General features: G+C 44.0%; 1 protein-coding gene across 1 annotated transcript in view; it reads right to left on the bottom strand.

Moving 5' to 3' along the window:
* The window catches only part of LOC107110542 (fibronectin type-III domain-containing protein 3A-like), a 63,167-nt gene extending 56,033 nt beyond the window's left edge, over positions 1-7,134 (bottom strand). Inside the window, exons 1-2 of the mRNA XM_015411339.1 lie at positions 7,114-7,134; positions 856-930 (exon numbers count right to left, since the gene is read on the bottom strand). Of these exons, the coding sequence (XP_015266825.1) occupies positions 856-930; positions 7,114-7,134 (96 nt within the window). The remainder of the gene's footprint in view (positions 1-855; positions 931-7,113) is intronic.
* Between the last annotated feature and the right edge of the window lie 15,037 nt (positions 7,135-22,171).

The following is a 22,171-nucleotide window of genomic DNA, read 5'->3' as shown; positions in this document are numbered from 1 at the left end:
CCCAGCTTATGTATGGTGCACAGGTATCCCTGTATAAAAATGACTCCAAACTTGAAGCAATTCAATCCAAATTTGTTAGCTCTCTACTAGGAGTACCAAGATGTGTTCCGAATGCTCTGCTTAGGCTATAGACTGGATTAGTATCATTGGAAACCCAGGGTTGGTTTCATGCCATTTGTTTATGGCTTAAGATAAAACTTTTCCGCTCAGGACTAACTCCCCTAATTCTTTTAGACAATTTTTGCTCAAGCTGGGTCACAACATTTGAATGTAAGTTGTCACTACTGGGTTTCTCCAGTATAGTAGTAGTAGTAGAAGGAGGAGGAGGGGGAGGAGGAGGAGGAGGAAGAAGAGATTGGATTTATACCCCGCCCTTCACTCGGAGTCTCAGAGAGGCTTACAAGCTCCTTTCTCTTCCCCTCCCCACAACAGACACCCTGTGAGGTAGGTGGGGCTGAGAGAGCTCTGACAGAAACTGCTCTTTTTCAAGAACAGCTGTGCCAGAACTACGGCTTGCCCAAGGTCATCCAGCCAGGTGCAAGTGGAGGAGTGGGGAATCAAATCTGGTTCTCCCAGATTAGAGTCTGTGCACTTAACCACTACACCAAACTGCACCTCAGCAATAAAGGAGCTAGAGAAATTATTAAACAGAGGTTATGGGATACCTCATTACAAGCAGATAGAGCACGAGCCTTGTACATCCCGGCAGTGGGGAGTAGAAAACAAAACTTTGTTCTGTCCAGTTATCTTTTCTCATTGGAACTTCTGAAATACCAGAGCTTTTCAAAAGCAAGGTAGCTCTGCTACAGTTAATAATCCTCTTTGAAGACTAAACTTTTTAAAAGCCCAATTTACTTGCAATGGAATGTCATAGTTGGTCACGTCTGATTGACCTTCCGTTTTCTTTCCAACACATTTAAAGTACACGGCCTGAAGATGTGAAGAAAAGGAGCATGACATCACCAGCAATTGTCCTGTTATAGGTTATATATTCATTTCTAAATGGCAAATGGTACCATTAAAACTGTATCTAACAGAACTCTCTCTGTTTAAAAATGTGCTCATTTGAACACCAGACCACGTCTATCTGCAAACTTTTCTGGGTGCAATGAACCTTTGGTCTCTCCATTTTTTTGAAGTGGGTTCGAGATTGCTGAAACCTAAAATTAATGTCTGGATTTTCCTAGTTAAGTCCTCAGCGTCATCAACCTTGATCAAGGTCCTGAATTCTGCCCCACTTGGCAGAAAACTGTTCTTATTGGAAAATACTGAAAGGCAGGTCTCACCTCTTCTAATTTTTTAATTTAATCGGTTTCTCAGCAGCATTATGACTGCAAATGTGCCAAAACACATTTCTTAAAAATATTCATGGTTAAAACAGCTTATTATATAAATGAAGCATTAATGGTGATGAATTACCATTCAAAGCAGGCTCATGCCAGGCTAATAAACTTGCGTCAGCCAACAGAACAAAGTCCAATGGCACCTTTAAGACCAACAACGTTTTATTCAAGATGTGAGCGTTCGTGTGCATGCACACTTCATCCGACATTGAAATGGAATTACATATCATAGTTGTATATATAGATAGCTTGTTAAATTAGCATGCAAAATAGTGGGGAAAAAAGTTTTAACAGATCAAAAGATTGACAAGCTGGTTTCTGATTATCAACTGTTTCAGTTCAACTGGGGGGGGGGAACGGACAACAAGGGTAATAAACATGTTAGAACTGGGGATTGATGTGTCCTAATTTGTGAGAATCCATCCGTAGACCCCATTCCATCTCCTTTCTAGCGTGGAAGCGAACTTTACAGCATCTTGGCTGTATAGAGTATTTTCCTTGTCCCTAAAACAGAGAACTACATTTAAATCTACCATTCCAAATTACATTAAATATTCAATTATATCAGCCAAGGTTATTGTGTGAATTTGCATCATTTCTCTTTTATTACAATTTCACAAGAGGCTAGTAATCACTTGTGATGGACTGTATTATTTAAAAGCTTAGAAGTGCTGTACAAACAGCTAAAAGTCTGTGAAGGGTTAATTCTTCACAGAGCCAGAGAGCTTTAAGTGACAGGCTGTCCCAAGAGATCTGATTGGTTAGCATCAGCTGAGAGGAGTCAAGTACTGACAGTTTCAGAATTTAGCCCTGACTGAGAGCACTTTGACACAGACAGGAGAGGTGGGGGAATGTTGGCATTTGGACCAAGGAAAGGGGATAGATCTTCTAGAGAGAGAAGAAAATTCCCTACGCAGTCAGACAGGGAGTTAGTTCTGAAGAGTGCAGAGATCCCAGGGCTGGCATGATTACAAACTGCCTTTGGAGACCTTAAGAGTCAGTTAAAAACTCAAGACGAGTACACTGGTGTTTCAAGAGAAGGGTTTGGGTCCTGGGAAGAGTGCATCACCTTTCTGGAACCCAAAGGAGTCAGAGAATACTCAAAGCAAGTGTACTGAAGTATTCAGGGGAAAACACTGGAACAAAAGCCTCTCAACATCAACATTTAAGTTACTGGGAAAAGCTTAAGACACTCTCCTTAGCCTGAAACATAACTAAAGTCTGTGCATGTACTGGTTTTACCTCAGAAATGTCAACCCCTGATTTCACCTGACCTTTCCCCTCTATGTTAAATAAAATATTTTGTTATTTTTGAATTTCAAAATGCCTTGAGTGCCCTTTAAGTTAAAGTGGGCTCCTGATCCTTCCCTCAGATTCCTGGGCTGAGCCAACAGCCAAAATATTGTACTTTGACAGGGTGGGACAGTCAGAGTTCTTCAGCAAAGAAGAGAGCACATTACTAGGGCGGCTCAGTCAGTACAGGAAAAGAAAAATGGAGGGAAAATCTTGCCTCTGAGGGAAGGAAGTGGACGGGGCTGTCATATCGGCATTCTAGGTTTCCTTGTTCTATGTGAAGATATTAATCTGGTCTGGACCAGCCTGCCACTGACACAGGTTTCATAGCATGGTAATGAGTTATTTTGGGGGCACCTCAGTATTAGCACAGAGTAAAATCTTTCCTTACTTTTTTGGTTGCCTTTTATGTAGTTCTAGCTGTTGCTGTTGCTTCCGCTTGCTAGTGTTACTGCTGTTTCGGTTATTTAATTTTAATCCATTGCATGCTTCAGAATAAAAGTTGGAATCCATTCTTATTTTAAGCACCATAGCAGGACATAAAAATTTAAAATATTTTGTTTTTGATTTCTATCTTTTCAGCTACAACAGCTCCCACGGTGAGATAAAACAAATTAAAAACAATCCACAACCCAAATAATAACAAATTATGTGTAATATTGAGTCTTCCCCCCCTGGCCCTCTACATGATCCGGCTGTTACCGCGCGCCCCAACACACGCAAGCACAACCTTCCATTCAGTTCTTGCAGTGAGCACTCCTTTGGTGGGAAAGATGTGCCGGGGGTGGGGGGGGGGGGGGGAACAACAGTGAGATTATTATTAAAGAACTCTCAGCATGTCTGCTATGTTAATAAAGTCAGTCACATTTAAAAGAACATAAGGCAGCTAAACCATCTTCTGTATGTAAAATGTACATGACTTGATCGAACAAAAATGTAGGATATTTTGCAAGTTCAAGCACTTTGATTAAAAGGAAGCTCATGTATACAACAGTAATAGGACGGTACCACAAAGGCAGATGAACAGCAGTCTTTCTGTACATTGCAATGATCCGTAACGGCTATCAGAACTAACAGCTATAGAGAACTGCGTGTAGAATTCAGTATCAGGGTGTGGGAGTGGAATAAAGGGGACTGCCACTTCACAGGTTTTTCACAAAATCCATGTGTTCAGAAATTGGACATTCTGTTTCAGTAGCTCAATATGCCTCTTAGCAGCAGTTTCTATGGTACTGTGACTTAATGCCGCAGTAGCCACATGGCGGAGAGAGATAAATAATGGGCCAAATTGTTTGCTTTGCTAAGAACAGCTGCTGCACTTTATATATAAGGCAGACAGGCATCAGATAGACAGGAACACGAACAATTCAAACTCAGACACACACAAATGTGATGAAACAGATCACAGCTAGGCGTCTGAGTTCCCCCCCCCTTCCCTGTCAAAAATGGCTGCAAATAAAATTTGGTTTTGGTTTTTTAAAAAAGAACTGGAAGAATAAGTGAACTAAACAGACAAAGCACTGATTGTAACACCAAGGAAGCATTGCCATAAAGGCCGAGTGCATGATTAACACCATTCATCCCAGAGTGTTTGCATGGAAGCAGGCTGTGTTTGTCTCCATGAAGCTCCCTTCCACATGAACAGGCTTTGGGTAAGTAAAGTTAGCAAAGGGGCTAGGGGCCCTGAGCACCAAGAGTAATATAGCTGGACCAAAGTTACCTGATCTGTGAGATGTTCCTTGCACAGCTGACACATCCAGATCAAACCCAAAGATTAAAGCATACAAAGAAAGGGGGCACCGTAAAGATACAGGACTGGTTCACGTGGAAGGACCAAGCCACGGTTTGGCATTACAGGAGCAAGCCAAGGGTCATATACTCCCCCCTTCCCCCTCACATGCTGTAATCCTCTGTCCTTCCCACTATAAAGGCAGATCATAACTGGCCACTGCATCAAAAGTCACAAACTATGGTTTGTGTAATGGCAAACTATGGCTTGCCTCCAAACTGGAAGGGAGCGAAGCAGAGGTCGATTCGGGGGGGATTGCAGGGGATTGCAGTTCCCCTGGGTGAGGTGCAGGGGGCGGGGCACACGACGAAGCCCCGCTCCCTTCTTCCGGCCGCCCCCTGCTTCCAGCCTCATTTTGTTGCAGAAGGAGGAAGAAGCAGGAGGGTAAGTTGGCGTCCTCCCCCTCTGCCTGGCTGAGGCCACTCCACGTGGCCTTCGCAAGGACTCCCAGCCCCATCCAGGAGCTTCCCCGAGGTAGCTGTGTTAGTCTGTTGCTGCAAAATAGTCCAAGAGTTCAAATAGCACCTTTAAGACTAACCTTTAAGACTAAGACTGAGTGGTGGGTGTGGCCTTATGACACACTTCCGGTGATGTCAGGGGGTGTGGCCTTATGACACACTTCCGGTGATGTCAGGGGGTGTGGCATATGCTAATGAGTTATGCTAATGAATTCCCCTAGCTCTTTTTTTTACGAAACGACCCCTGGAGGGAAGTAACTGCAGTGTATAAGAGGAAGAAGGAGCACATGCCAGAGGCTCAGAGTCAACAACACTTTTCGGCTACTGGGTCCAAACTTGGCCATACAATGCCCGTTGTGCAGAACTGTGTGGATCACTTTCATTACTACCAAACAAAGGATATTCTTTAGACATGACTGTTGTACTCAAAGGCTAGTAGCATACTGCATGCAATTCCCCTCAAGAACGACCGTGGTCTCCAGTCAGAAATGATAAAGTCCCTAATAACTTAATAGGATGCGGTGTAAGATTGCTATCAGCCAATAACAATGCACTTTTTCAATCATTGACCAGCCCTAGAGTTAGCCAAGGAAAGAACTATGAAAGCCAATTTCAAAACAACAGCCAGTCCCAGCTATCTCTTCCTTTTACAAGCATTCGGAATCTGCAACTTTCTGAAGACTAGCTAATTAAATACTTGTCATTCAAAGCTCTGAATCAAACATCTGACTGTTATGGCCAAGAGTATTTTGGGGAAACAAAGTTCTTCCGTTTTAATGTTTCACCAAAAGTGACTCTATAAAGCATGCTTTGTACCAGTTCACCGGACTAAAAATTAAAATGAATGGCATGCTACAGGATGAACAAACATACTATTTTATTTCTAGCTTTTGGTTTTGATTTTAAGCTTCACTGGTCTAAACTTTATGAGGCTGATTTCCGTGTTCTTTTTTAAAGAGCCTGAAAGTTACAAAGGGATTAAGGATAGCTAATTGCGCAATCCAAAGGTGCCAAGATGACGCATTTGTTGATCAGATAATGGGAAAAGGAAAGGTCGAAGATGACCTAATACTATTACAGCCAGAGAGAAAGAGAGAGTGCCAAACCATGTGCTTTGTATCGAAAAGGCTTATTTCCACAAGCACTAGCAAGCCAGAAGCTTCAGTGCCTCATTTTCCTAGCTTTTGACCTAGTGCTGAGCAAACATCTTGATATTTTAAACAGAAGTTGTGGCACCACATTCAAAGATCAACAATGTTGTTTCATTCAAATCAAGATGAAATAAGAATTTAATTTCTAATCTGCTTCTTGCTGCTTCATTCAGTAAAAGATGTGCTGGTTAACAGCCTGTGTAATACGTACCTAATGCTCAGGACCTAGATCAAAGGTGTCAAACTTATTTGTTACAAGGGCCAGATCTGACATGAATGTTACTTTGTCGGGCTGGGCCATGTCTGCCATAAAATGTAATGTCAGGTACCGGAGATACAAACTTTATAAATGATACAGGCAAACCCAGTTAACAATATTATTTTTTACTCAAAATACAAACAAAAGCAATTGATTCCTAGGAGTGAAAGCAATTGTTTTACTGGAGAATCCACAAAGGCCCCCACCCATGCTCCCTCTAAGGTGTGGATCTTGTGAGCAAAAATCCTACTTTATGAGCCACTGGCATTAAAGTTGCGAGTGAGTGATTTGGCTACGGCATAAATTAGTTTGCTCTGGAGCTATCCTTCCTGAGCTGAGACAAAAATGTGTGAGCCAGAGGCTAGAAAACTGTGAGCTAGCTCACACTAACTCAGCTTAGAGGGAACGCCCCCCACATAAAGTATTTAATCACATGCAAGACTAGTTCCGCCCCCCCTCCAAGGAATATCATACCTGCCTCCTAGCCATTGTCTTTCATTTCTTGACAGCTTTGACCACACACACTTCACTGTGCGCACCCGTGAACACCCCCCCCCCCCAAAGCAGCCTCCTGCCTTCCCTCCCTCGCACCAGTCGCTCATGGACTGGACATGAGCCCTGGACGGGCCGGTTCCAGACCCTGAGTTGTATGTGCGACACCCCTGGCCTAGATCCTTCTAACAGTACACAGGGGTCATTTCTAAGTTAAACCCTGTAAGAGCTCCATGAATTACTATCATCAAATTTGGAGTTTATCCTTCCCAGCCCATTGCGAAAGCAGAACAATCTTGGAAGGAAAAATTATACTAACTAGCTTTACCTGAAGACTGACAAACATCATGTCGATGAAGGCTGGATTCCACCTTGGATGTTAACATCAGCCTAAATGTTACATTCCATTAGGGATCAGCATCCCTGCGGCAGGCTTCCCAATACCGACCTTCTCAACATGAGCTTGTTCATCCTATATATCATAACTGGCACCAGCATTTGCAGGGTGGCCCCTAAGCAACCGAAGCTGGTAAGACAGAAGACTTGGCATGGCATGTGTAATATCTACACCAGATCTGTGAAACCTCACATGACTTCCACCACCTCCATTTCATGAATGTAGAGAGGCTTATTTGAAGACAGCTTGGGTGCTGCTTTTATGGGGAACTTAGTTTAAAGTGCCCCAGACAGTATTATATACAATTCAAAGAAGTTGTAGGTTGAAGTTTCAAGGTAAACTGGGATAAAATCTAATAGTAAACAGTGATTAAATCTGCATCATTCAGATTTTGATTCTGGAACTTGGTTCCAGTCCAGAAATAATTAGTGTCACCAAACCACAAGTGACTTATAGTAGTCCCTCATGGGGCAAGAGATGAGCAGAGATGGTTTTCCCTTGGTGGTCTCCAATCCAAGTAATAACCCAGAGCCAACTCTGCTTAGCTTCCAAGCTCTGCCAAGCTTGGGCTAGTCTGGGCTTCAGGCGGATAAACACGGGAAATTTAAGAAGTCACTTGCACTGTGTCAGTAGAGGGGAGGCTGGGGTCTGTTTGTACGTGGCAAATGCAGTTTAGGGATTCTCCTGGAATGAGGGACCCAATGCTTGTTTTGCTATAGAACGGGGGTCTCCCAACACGGGGCCCGTGGGCACCATGGAACCCACCAACACCTGTCTAAAATGTTGAACAGTTACTTTGAGAGTTATGCATAAAATCGCTCTCTGACATTTTGTGGCTGGCTCCGCCTCCTGCAGCAGCCATTTTGCTGCTAACGCCCACCACCCTGTGTCAGAATTCCAAAGGTGCCTGCAGACTCAAAGAGGTCAGGGACCCAGGCTGTAGAAGTTCAGAGGTCTTTTCCATTTGACAATGTTCATGTGTATAACAGCTCAATTATGATTTATATATCAGCATGATACACAGGGCTTTCACAGAGTAATAAGCAAAAATAAATAATTACAAATCTTTGCCCCTTAAAGCTTACAAGGTAAATTTCAACAGTAGGAGAGGAGAGGGAAAGGAATGGCAGGGATATCATGGAATGAATATGTTATTCTTTTCTTAAAATTAAGAACCATTATCTTGCATATCCCAAAATTTATTCTTAACTGGTCAACTGTGCAATAGTTTTTTAAAAATTTCCAAACCAAGTTTTGCTTATGAAATCAGGGCCACAATCAATCAGAAAGTTTTCCTGAACACATTCAACTTGAAATTAATGCACAGGAAGTTTTTAAACAGCCTGGGCCTTAATAGTAACAATAAGTTATTTAACTTCAGAAAATAAAAAGATGAACAGTTCCTTAAGAAAACAGCTTTAATGTATTGAAAGAGCATGTGGCAAAAGACAACCTTCATAGACTCTAGTGCCATGAAGGTAAGAGGTGGTTCCAATTCTGCAGTTCAGACACAAGATTGTAGATCCAAACATAGTGCCAGATTATGTCTCTGCAGATATCAGAAAGTCCTGTAGTATAGATACAGGGCAAGGTAAATTCTCAAGCCTGGCCACATGGGAGTCCATTTGCATCTTACAATACAGACTCTGATTGGAACTCTCTACACGTATTCTAAATTGAAGCCAAGAGAACACTTTGTTTGGCACTTGCTGAAGTTACAAATCCTACATATACACGTCATATCCTTTCTTGAATGCTAACACAGAATTTCTGCCATGCCTTTTACATGGACAAACAGTGCAATTTCAAAATAAAAGTTTTACCGGAACGATCACAAACTACTTTCCCCAGAACTATTCTCCAGGCAAACATCAACATACGTCCTTTTCTTTTCTTTTTTAGCAACCACCAGCTGTTTGCTTTGTAAGAGAATTTAAGACAATTCTGAACTTTACTAATTGGGAAAGGTTCTCTGTTTCACAGAAGCTGAAGAGTGATCCCATTTCCTTCAACATTTTGTAAGCTGACTACTGGACAGAAGTAAAGCATTGAAAACATCAGCTTAAAGGGCAATGTTTTAGTATCCAGTTCATCATTTATTAAAATTGTTCACCCAGCAAAAGACCAAAGTTGCTACCATTTGTAATAAATGAATCTTGGCACTACAGGGGAGGAACATCACGTTTACAAGACAGAGAAAAATATCTGGAATCTGTTTGGAGTTGACAGCAAGCAACTTAAGAGCAACTGTACCTCCTGTCTCCTGTCTTTTCAAACAGCAATCAAACAGCAATCAGCTTCTCATGCTCTTATGAAAAAGGACAGGTCAGGATCTGTGCTAGAAGTGCCCCACAATCAACATGGATCTTAGTTACTGAAAAGTTCAGGACTAAAACTAACATTCACTAGACGGCTTATGTGTTATTTCCAATACGCCGTGCCCTGCCCCCCAGCTGCTACCAACTTTGCTTTTTCTAAAGCGCACATGGATATGCTTGATATGTATCTACCATCCAATTTAGTTCTCAAAGATAACAAGCAGGCACACTAAGGAGAAGAAGGAGCACAATTATGGCCTCCATGTATATTAAAAGTAGTACAGGAAGCTTGTTACTGAATTCCCTTGATGATACTAATTACAGAGGTCATGCTCCAAAGGGACTAGGCATCTATGTGTTTGTAGAAGGGAATGACAAACTCCACCAAGTAACTTGGAGATTTTCATATTGTGTAGGTCCACTTGCCTGTTGCGTGGTGTCCCCATTGACCATATGAGGTAGAAGTGGCACTTCATTCAAAATAGGTGTGGCTTCTAATGGAGGTGGCTGGTCTGCCATCATAGCTGAAATGACCATTCGTTAACAATTTATCTTGCATCGACCACCTGGTAAAACAAAAGATAGGTCCAACATCAGTCATTTTTTATTAAACTGTTACACAAATAATTCGCTCTGAGCTTTTGACTTGGAAGCACATTCCCCTGGCCTATTCAAATTAAACCACCAATTCTGATCATGAAAGCCTGGAAGTAAAGGTCAGACTTCTAGGTATAAGAACATAAGAGATGCCAATGTTGGATCAGGCCAAAGGCCCATCCAGTCACTCTGTATCACACAGTGGCCAGAAATACCAGTGCCATCAGGAGGTCCACCAGTGGGGCCAGGACATTAGAAGCCCTCCCACTGTTGACCCCCCCCCCAAGCACCAAGATGACAGAGCATCACTTGCCCCAGAGTCCCTATCGATACCTTGTGGCTAATAGCCACTGATGGACCTCTGCTCCATATGCTTATCTAATTCCCTTTTGAAGCCGTCCATGCTTGTAGCCGCCACCACTTCCTGTGGCAGTGAATTCCAAGTGTTAATCACTCTTTGGGTGAAGAAGTACTTTCTTTTATCTGTTCTAACCCGACTGCTCAGCAATTTCATGGAGTGCCCACGGGTTCTTGTATTGTGAGAAAGGGAGAAAAGTACCTCTTTCTCTACCTGCTCTTTCCCATGCATAATCTTATAAACCTCAATCATGTCACCCCTCAGTCGTCGTTTCTCCAAGCTAAAGAGCCCTAAGCGCCTTAGGGTATACAAGAGGAAGCAGCAGACACACTGAGCCAACCAATCCTCCCAACTCAAAACTAGGATTACTTTATAAAAGACATGTAAAAGATGTGGTCTGTGGTCAGCATTAACTAACTTTGACATCTGCAATCATATTTCATTTGAGATTTAGTCATACATGTTCTGCTCTCCTCATGCAGCAAGGGGACTTAAGGAAACTTTCAACTGGACACCACCCTTTTACCTTCTGATTAGAAGAACAAACAGAGTTGAGTTTGAGTCCCATAACTGGCTGTTCCTTTCCAATTATTTTCCCTAAGCTGCTCAGACCTGCTGCCCAATATACTATGTTTACAAGTGATGCAGAACTATCCAGGTTTCTTATGGGAATGGTATGCAGAGCTTTAACATATCAGACCCTTCACAAGACATGGAGGTCTCTGGCTTATCTAGAGACCAGATGACTACAACTGTATCATGCATGCTGATTTACTTAAAACATTTCTAGCCCATCTTTCCAACAGCTCAGAGTGGCTTACAATAGATAATGAAACCAAATCACACAGCAAAGTAACAATCGACAGACAACACACGGCATCCCTGCAAGCTATTTGACCGTCTTATGGATGTGCTTACAAACGCATCTCTACAGTTATTTCTCTTTCATCCCATGGACAGTTCTAAAGGCCGGGCAAACATCAATGTTCAGGGCAGGACTATGAAGATACAGCTCAGCTCTCAGTGGCTCCCAACGAGTTTGATGGGGAAATTTTTATTTATTATTTATTTATTATTTTATTTTTGCGATTTCTATCCCGCCCTACCCAGTGGCTCAGGGCGGCTAACAACAATATTTAAAATAGTAAAACAATAAAACAATTTTACATATACAATAAAACTGGTGCTTCAAATCTATACAAATCTATACTTTATACAAAATGCTCAGCAACTCATGTTTGCGACCCACGGACTTAATAGTGGGAGCGCCCCAAAGCAATCAGACTAAACCACCTCCATGGAATCTGGTAGGTGGACGGTACATCGAGGATGGCATAGCGAAGGTAGTGGCGGCGGCTCCTACCCAAAGGCCTGGTGGAAGAGCTCCGTCTTGCAGGCCCTGCGGAACTGCACAAGGTCCCGCAGGGCCTGGATCTCCTCTGGGAGAAATTGCAATCAGAAATGAGGAGCTGTGGGTGTGCACACATTTGTACATGAACAGTGAAGAGTCAGAACAGAGACTCCAGTTATCTGTGCTTAGAGCCTCCCCAGTGTTTTAAATATGCTAACAGAAGCCATATGGGGGCCTGATTAGGTTTTGTGGAGAGTGTCATGTTGAGGGGAGAGGGGGTTTATAGCTCTTCATCCTAATGAGGATTTCCCAGTCAAAGCTGACTCCCTCCCCGTACTCTGTTATTTGTAGCTAAACAAAAAAGACAGGTACCTCTTCTGTTTTTTCCTCTGGAGGGCTAACAGCAGCATGGAGGGTGGGTAGGTTTGGTTTTGATCAGCAAAACTGCCCCAGGAGAAATGAGAACACCCTAGCCCCACAGTCTGAACCAGACCCCTGCATGGGTTCTGTTGACATTTTAAAAATTCTGGCAAGGATCCACTGCCAGCTTTCCCAACTTCTCATCTAGGCCTGCATCCACACTTCACTGGCTACTGTGCTATTGCACTGCAGCAATAATTCCTAACAGTATTATCCTGGTAGACAAAACAATCCAGTTGCTCAGTGGCTGTGGCTCTTATCATTTTGGTTTGCCCGCCTCTGTACTTTTCCCACTGGAAATGCAATCTGCCCCATCCGGCCTCCTACCAACACTGGGCCGCCAGATCTTTTCTTGCTAGAGGGCAGTTCGCTGCACTCTTCCAGAGCATCCTGCAGTACTCCAACCCTCTCACCAACATCATCCACATCCTTGAAGGACAACAGGCATTCTGCAAGGGCTGAAGCAACACAAATACATAAATAAAAAGATACTTTCCTGCCACAGTAAACCCAGTATTACTGTTTACTAGCTGACTTTAACACTAAAAAAGGCTCCGGGAAAGAATGCTGCACAGAAGGGTAGTCCAGGTGACTCCTGTGTTAATTGCGCTTCTTTGAGCTCGATCAACACACCTCAATATGCGGCAAAACAACACAACTAAGGAAATGCCCTCCGGGATACAGCATGGTTACTAAACAAGCATTCAAATTATTAGTTTAAAAATAACCAGCTGTGAAAAACATGCTTTAAATCTGAGCTGCAGGTGGTACTGGGGTGGGGGGTAGAAGACGGCAGGTGGCGACTTGAGAGTTTCCCAAATTTAGGCTACCAGCACAATACAATGTCATAAGCAAAAGTACACAATTTGAGTCCAGTGGCACCTTTTATTTATTTGTATTTGAAGACGTGTGCGTGTACACGAAGCTTATACCTTAAATAAAACTCTGTTGGTCTGAAAGGTGCCATGGGACTTCAATTTTGTTCTGCTTCTTCAGCCCTACACAGCTACCCACCTGAATCTATAAACAAACGTGTAATCTTAATAACTCTTTTTCAAATCCCAGCACCATTTGTTGAGATCTACCTATTTAAGAGTAATATACACAGCCTTTCTATTTAAAACAAATGTTATCCCCCAGCTTATATTTTCTTTTAAAAAATGCTTAAGAAGCACCAGAAGACAAAGAAAGGATAAGAAAGCAGCTGCTCAAGGGGGGAAAAATTGCACCTCACCGAAAGACAAAACGTGGTGACCAAAAAATGTTAATACCGACAGCAGTCTGCACACCCTGCAGGGGGAATTCCACAAGCAGGAAGCTATGGCAGAAGAGGCCCTGATGTCCAGTAGATATCCCCATGTCACCTTCACAGGAGAAAATATTTGGACCTGGAGCTCTGAAGGTTGTCAATAAGACATGCAGAGTCTCGGGGGGGGGGGAGGTAAAGGTTCCCTTGCTCGAAAGCCAGTCGACTCCGACTCTAGGGTTGCGGTGCTCATTTCTGTTCCAAAGCCGAAGAGCCAGCGCTGTCCAAAGACGTTTCCATGGTCATGTGGCCGGCATGACTAAACACCAAGGCGCCCGGAACGCTGTTACCTTCCCACCGAAGGGGTACCTATTTATCTACTTGCAATTTCTTGCTTTCGAACTGCTAGGTTGGCAGGAGCTGGAGCTAGAGACGGGAGCTCACTCCGTCATGCGGCAACTTGGGTCTCGAACTGCTGAACTACTGACCTTCCACAGCCTGCAGTTCAGTGTCTTAACCACTTGAGCCACCGCAGCTCCCTGGGGGGGGGGGGGGAAGAGGACCTTTATATACTATGAGCCCTGAACATTTATGTTAAACAATTAAAATACACTTAAAATCAAGTATTACTAAAGGTCCCCAAGGGCCCTACTGATTGCCCTAGAAATAAAATGACACTCAGATAAATACAGTCTCTCAAAACTTCTAAAACGCTATCCAGTTTAGACTCTGACGAGTCTAAGGGGAAGGCGTTCCCTGGCTGCTGGCAGAGAAACACATTATTCCCCAGCCGTAAATGGTAAAGCCTTGGCAAGATTATACTGCATACTTTTCCTAGATGTTTGAAGCAGCTCTGAGATGAGGCCAGTGAACTGCCTGCAACAACAGTGAATGGTAAGAGGAAATTGCAAACAAAGAAAATCCCTGCTTGGATACATGCAATATTCAACAGGGCTACAATCCAGCAAAAGGAGCTGCTGGTAAAGGTAAACATTGATGCAAGCAACTAATTGACTAGAGAATGCAAAGGGGCTGCAAGGCAAAAATCTGTTCCAACCAAGGAAGTTACTACAGGTTCTTTCCCTTCACTGGCATTCGCTAAAGTCATTATGTAAAGCGGGCACAGTGGCTCGGAGTGTGAGCTGTGAGCCTGGAAGCCACGGTTCAAATTTTACTTCAACCATAACTTGCCAGGTGGCCCCAGACCAGGGCCGTAGCCAGCGGTGGGGCACACAGGGCACGACCCCTTTCGCATCTTCAGCACCCCCACTGAATCTTCCCTTTCTCTTCTCTCTGTTGTGCTTCTCCTCCGGGTTGCCATGGTGACAGGGGGATGGCACATCCCCAGCCAACCTTCCTTTTCCGTGGGTGCAGGGCCAAGGCTACCACAAGCACCTCCTCCGGGTGGGTGTGGTGGCAAACTGCTGAGTGTGCCATGCTGGCCTTTCAAGGCACAAAGTGGATGGGAGGGAGCCTCTTATGCATCCAGGCCACCCTTTGAGGAGGGTGGCTAGGGCTCGTTTGATTGCAACACATCCCCCTCGCAAGAAAAAGGGAGGATTTAATAATTTAATTTATTTAGTGCCCACCGGCACCCCTCCCCCCAAATAAATTCCTGGCTACGGGGCTACCTCGTACAATCTTAGGCTCAGCTCCCTATCTGCAACATGGAAACAGACCACTGACAGCAGCTACAATGAGTGCTCTCATTTAAGCCAATCACGTGAGCTTCAGAACAGCTTTCTGCTACTTTTCAGCCCATGCACTCCTCAAAGACGTCAAAGTATGAATATACCAGGAAACAGCTGTTTAACAGCTGCTGAAGTAGCGTGACTGTGTAAAGTAACCTTAAGTTCAGTGCTTTTATTCTTCCACTGGGACTTGTTTTATCTGCAGAACAAGAGCACAGCTTTCGGCTTCTCATGCTGTAAGACATGAATACGTTAAACGGATTTGCACCAATGCATTATGGCACATTAGAACACCTACAGAAAGGAATATTGGCACTTAACAGGAGGGTTCCTTTTGCTCTGAGGAAGGGAGGGCATTTTGACATGGGTGAGACTCCCAGCTGCCCATCAAGGCGGCAGGACTAAAATTGTTCCAGACTTCCTGTCTCCTGGGCGAATCACTCACTTTCCTCAGTTTGGTAACATCTGAAGCAGTATCTATACTAAAATACTAAGTAAACCTAATTCAACATTTTTGGAAACAGGAAATGAGAAGGCACTTACATGGAGAAAATAGCCTGTCAACCCCACCTTTAAGTCAGAGTGGGACAAGAACAGGAGGGCCTCAGAGCAGAAGGGACCCTCGTGGTAAGCATCAATGTTCCTTTCTCACTCTGAGGGGGAGAGGGCATCTTGAAATGGGATGTCCAAAGGCAGCTGTATCCCATGCTGGGTGGGAAAGTCAGTCCACCCTTGCTGCTTGCAATAACACCCTCCTTACAAAGGCTGTGTCAACTGAGGAGAGGGTATTCATTTTGTAGTGTCTGACAAAGGTGGACAGAGATGACCACGTTGGCCGCCTGACAGATTTCCACAATGGAAGTCTCCGCATCAAATGCCACGTTAGTTGCAGCACGATGAATGGTGTGAGCTGTAATTTCAGGTGGCACCTGGAGCTGGCTAGCTTGGTAAAACACACGAGATGCACTGCAGCGTCTTACTCATTGCCACTCTAGACATTTTTTGTCCCTTGTTGGGCAAGCTCACTGAGATGAAGAGAGAGAGAGTCCACTTTACAAACTGATGCTGCGTGCCTGATGTAGATCCTTATTGCTATGCAAAGATCTATTTTACTTCATTTACACCCACCACCTTTCTCCCCATCTAGCATGTATCACTCCTTTTCTTTTGGGCCGAATGAAGCCAATGAAATTTCCTGAGAGCGGTGGAACCAAGTATTGACCTTTGGACTCAACGTTAGATCTGTTCTTAGGACCACTTTGTCCTTGTGAAAAACGCACAGACCTTTTCCCAGTAGACAGGGCTCCTAATTCCAAGACCCTTCTCAGCCTTTTGGCTGGGAAAGAATTCTCTATAGACCCTTCTGGCTGAAGACACAGCTGTCAGAAACAAGACCCCCTTTCTTTTCCGGCTCCCTCGTGGGGAAGGTGTGGCCTGCTCTTGCAGGGACCGAAATTCTTCCACAGAGGCATCCTCTGAAGTGCAACTGAACTGTGCAAACTTGCTCTTCTTTACTGCCTCTACTCATCTGCCGCTGGCTGCTCTTCTGCAGGGGAGAATAGTCCCTTCCTCCTGTTTTTGGGAGGACGAGGGGGGGGTCCCTCATCAGAAATTAAGCCATCTGAAGCTCTGATAATCTTCAAGTGCTCCGTTGCCTCAGCCACTCCACCCTCAGGTGGATGGGAGAGGAGTAGGCCAAAAAGAGGAACTGAGGTATAGAATAAAGACATGAGGGAAAAGCAGGTATAAAAGGGTGGAAATAGAAGTATTAGGTGCCTTCTGCTGAGTTGTAGAGGCCTTGCTGAACAGCACGTACCAAAAGCTTGCTCTCCCTAATAAGGCAGAAAACAAACAGGGGAAAGTGGTTGCCTCCTTGATGGACAGATGGGAATCCCCCATGTCATGATTCCCTCCCCCACCTCAGAGGGAGAATGCTCATCTCACTTGTGGCACCCACCACATGGCACACAGTTAGGTAGAGCCACTTAGTTGTACTCTCAGGTCAAAAAAGATTGACATCAGCCTGGAACCAAACGGAAGATACTCCATCACACCCAGTAACCAAAGTCAGTTGCCAGCTGAGGCATTTGAAGTACTTTTGGGGCCTCCATTCATATTTCACCAATACAGCCAAAGCATGGTGCATTCTGCAACCACGTCACACAAACACTGAATTCAACAGCACAAGAAACCAGCCCTTAGTTTGTCAAGGCAGTTCTGAAAGGGTAGAAAACGCCAAGAGACGTTTCAAACTTTATGTCTGTGGGCATGTAGAGATTCAGTGCCCTTTTGAGCTCTCCTCTTCTCATGACTGGCAGACGCAGATTGTAAAAAATCGAATATATTGAATATGCATAACTTACAGAGAATCCAGCATTTTAATGCAGAAAGCTAATCATACATACAACATAACAGTTTATACAGAGAATCTCACATTGACACAGAGGACTGGATATTGTTGCTAGGATATGGACTAAGCCAGTCTCTTCATAATTTAAAGCTGTATGCCCCATTTCTCTGTATTAGATCATGCGGCAGACAACCATCTCTATGCTGATGCTTCCTGTCTCCTACTCAGTACACAGGAGATCTTGTGTGGTATTTGCCCAGTTACTTTAAAAAAAAAAAAATTAAAAAAATATTCAAAATACAGCAGCAAAGACATTTCACCGAGACATAATATAAAATTCTAACAACCAGAAATCTAAAATTATAAAAAAAAATCCTTATAAATAACTCTAGGAGGGATTATATCATTTTCTGAGAGGTGTTGCAAAATTGGGTACCAGATAGAGGAAAATTTAGTACAACAGTTAGCATTAGTAAGTTGTGTCATACTATCCGCTAACTTAGCCATAACGAAATGATCCCACACTTTTTTGTACCATAGCTTTATGCTAGGTGCTTTAGAGTTTTTCGAAAATGCTGCCACTGTCAGCTGGGCGGTTGCAATAAGTGCACTAACGGTTTCTAATTTATCTCTCCACAGTTGTAAATCTGGCCAGTATGTCAATAAAAATGATTCTGGGAGAAAAGGCAGATCTATCCCTGTGATATCTATAATCAAAGAATGAATCCGGCACCAAAAGGATTCAATCACAGGGCATTCCCCCCAACAATGCATATGAGAACCAGGGGCATTACAACCCTTCCAGCAAAGAGCTGAGCTAGACTTGAAAATATGAGAGTCATTTTGGCGTAAAATGGTATCTTCCAGTTTCTTCACAGGCCGGTTTGCTCCTATACAAACATGTAAATGTACAACCGTTTCAAGAATACTAATATACCACAGTGACAGCCGGGCAAGCTCCAAGCATCCCTTCTTGCAGGCCAATCCAGTTAACTCAACAGGAATGCAGCCTTCATGGACAAAGAGAACGTGCATGAGTTATGAAACCAGAGGAAGGACCAAATAATAATACAGCACACACACAGAGAAACCGAAACCAAGCAACTGAAAATTCCCTGAAGGGCACACTTGGCGCCTGATAAACAGATGTTTAAGACTGCAGGAGTCTCCCTTGTAGCACCCTTCAAAGCTATGAACACATGCCCAAGTGCTTAACACAAGCTGAAGGGAGCCACTGTGCCAGCTGCTGCTCAAGTACTTCGGCTGGGAACAGATCCGACCCCCTCAGACCGAGAATCTCACCGGCAGGATCTATGGACATTTTTGGAATGACAATGCCCACCTGATGAAGCAAGGAGACAGATCAACAACGCCAGAATGATACCAAGGCATAACTTGCTACACGATAGGCCTAAATAAAACATCGACAGAACACCACTGGTGGTCACATACAGCTCTCACCTCAAACTGGTTCAGCACATCATTAACAACCAAGGCTGAACAATGGCACACATCTCATAGGCACTGGGAGACAAACCTTTTCTTGCCTCCTAACCTTAAACAACTTCTCACCAACAACAATGCCCTTCCTAACATGGACACAGACTCTGGGGCCAGGGCCTGCAACTAACCAAGATGCCAACTCTGTCCCCGTATTCAGTCTGACAACACAATCACTGGACCTAACAACACCAGCTACAACATCTCAGGTCCATTTGCTTGTTCATCTTCCAACATTATATATGCCATCAAATGCCAGCAATGCCCTTCCACTCTCTACATCAGACAAACAGGTCAGACCCTATGCAGAAGAATAAATGGACATAGATTTGACATTAAAAAACACAGCACTCAAAAACCAGTAGGGGAACATTTTAATCTTCCAAGCCATTCCATTGCTGGCCTAAGCACTGTAGTGCTCAAGCAAAGAAGCTTCTCAAGGAGATTACAATGTGAGATTGCTTAATTTGAGCTCATTCACAAATTTAGAACAACGGACTCCCAGGACTGAATAGGGACATAGGATTCTTATCTCACTACAGATGCTAATTTTCTGCCCCCAAGCATCTGACCTCTGCTTTGAGCAAGCTGATTACAGTGTACACTGTACCTCTGCATCCTGAGTGCCTTCTCTGCAACACCTCTCCCACCTTCTGACTGGAATATAAGGACTCAGAGACCTCCAATCCAACTTATATCTGAAGAACGGAACTTTGACTCTCAAAAATTTATATCCCAAAAATCATGTTAGTCACTATGACAGATGCCATCTACTTCCCTCCCTTTGAGGCAAGATTTTCCCTCTGTTTTTCTTTTGTGTGTCCCTTCACTGACTGAGCAGCCCTGGTAGTGTGTATTCTTCTCTATAAAGTAGCTTTTAGTGTCAGTAATATGTAATGGCTATTTTCTCAGGCCAGGATCTGAGAGAAGGGTCAGGGTTTCCCTTTAGCTTCACCGACAGAAAACAGTACTTCAGATGCTTTTAAAATTCAAAATTAACAGGTTTATTTTACATCTAGGGGCATGGTTAGGTGAAGTCAGGGGTTGGAAATACTGAGCTGAAATAGTTTTAAGCACAAACTCTTATTCTTATTGATCAGATTAGTGTGAATTTCTTGAATTAATCACAATTAACTACAGTTCTTTACTTTGAGAGGCTTTGGTTCCTGGTTTTTCTCAAACCACTCCAGTTCACTTTATTGGTATAACAGCAGACTGTTTTGGTGCCCAGAAGGCAGGTACCCTCTTCCCAGTACCCAAACGTCTTCTCTTGGAACACCAGAAATCTTCTTGAGTGGTTCACTGACTTTTAAGTCTCCACAAGGAGTTTTTCCAATCACACCAGACCAGGGAAACTCTCCTCCTCAGAGATACCTTTCCTCTGACTGGGTAGGGATTCTTCTTTGCTCTCTAGAAGATTTATCCCCTCTTCCTCTGGCCTGAATGGGAGACTTCTTGAGCTACCCAAACCTCCTTGCCAAACTTTCCCCTAGTTCACGGTCTGTGTTCAAACTGCTGTCAGCTAATGCTGAATAAAGACTATATTCAGTCATGGATGAATTCTGACTTTGTCAGCACTAAACCCTTTTTCTGTCAAGGCTAGTCTAAGACGATCTCCATATACACATCTAGTCATAGTTAAGGCAGGAATCTGAATCTCCCCTCTTCAGCATCCAGCTCTCACTGGACTTTTTTTTTTTTTGCTCAGCCGAGTCCAACCAATCAGATTACCTGGAGCAGCCTGTCACTCAAGGCTCTCTGGCTCTGTAAAGAATTAACCCTACACAGTCCTGTAGTTTTATGTACAGCACTTTTAAGCCTCTTAAAAGGTGCAGTCCATCAGTCTCTAAGGTGCTACTGGACTCTAAACTAGCTGTTCTACTGCAGACCAACACAGCCACCTTCTGCAACTACTCCAATGGATAGGTTACGCCTAAATTGTGACAAAATATTCAGAAACATTTGTTTTTTTTCTCTCACTGTTATTCAAAGGTACCCTCAAAGGGTCTGTCATTTATATTCAGTGACAATTCAGAGAATCTGTGGGGCAGCGAAGTGCTAAAATATGGAGTGCATGAATTCTTCCACAACTACTTCCAGCCAGAACCAAAGCTCTGTCAAATTGAAATCTGAAGGAAAGTCTTCTTGTGAAGATATTAACACTATTAACCTGGTGACTATATAGTACTTTAGACTGTTCTAAGAGCTTTGCAGAGCTTCATATAATTCTTACAACAACCCTGGAAAGTTGGTCAGCACCAGGGGCAGTCTTAGCCTTGTGGCATCCAGGGCAGCTGCCCTGGGCTAGGCATGGATCCAAATCCCCATGGTCCTGCCCCCCTGATATGAAGAGAAAGAATGGGGAGAGCAGGCTCCCACTACTGTTCAGGCCTACCCCCTCTGGGGCTTGGTCAACATACTGCATGTGCGCCCCTCCCCCAGGAGCTGGCCCTGGTGGCCAGGAGCAGCAAGGAGGTGCAATGATTCTGGGACCCCATCCTGGAGTTTTGCCCAAGGCCCCAGAGTCGCCAGGACTGCCCCTACACTGAAGATATCAAAGTGAGTGGAAGGCAAAGGGCAGGAGAGCACCTTGTTGGATTGTGAAGAGTAAAATGCCCACTGCTGCTCTTCAAAACTATGATGAAAGAGTTGGTAGTTCCACTCTATTCTGCTATGGTCAGGCCTCACCTGGAGTACTGTGTCCAGATTTGGGCACCACAGTTTAGGAAGGATGTTGACAAGCTCGAGCGTGTCCAGAAGAGGGCAACCAGGACTGTGAAAGGGTTGGAATCCAGGTCTTATGAGGAAAGGCTGAAAGAGAGTTGGGTATGTTTAGCCTGGGAAGAGAAGGCTTAGAGGGGACATGATTGCAGTCTTCAAATATCTGAAGGATTGTCATGTAGAAGATGGAGCAGATCTATTCTCTCTTGCTCCGGATTGCAAGACTAGATCTAATGGGTGGAAATTACAAGGGAGTCGTTACTGGCTAAATATCAGGAGAAACTTCCTAACTGTAGGAGTGGTTGAGCTGTGGAACAGACTGCCTCGGGAGGTGGTGGATGCTCCTTCACTGGACGCTTTCAAGCGGAGGCTGGACGACCATCTTTCGGGTATGTTGTAGGGCTCTCTTTCGGCTGTGCTCCTGCAGAGTGCAGGGG

This window comes from Gekko japonicus, unplaced genomic scaffold, assembly GCF_001447785.1.
Source record: "Gekko japonicus isolate JY-2015 unplaced genomic scaffold, Gekko_japonicus_V1.1 scaffold2365, whole genome shotgun sequence".
NCBI lineage: Eukaryota > Metazoa > Chordata > Lepidosauria > Squamata > Gekkonidae > Gekko > Gekko japonicus.
Note: the sequence above shows the minus strand (reverse complement) of the source record. Positions and strands in the feature narration are given on the sequence as shown.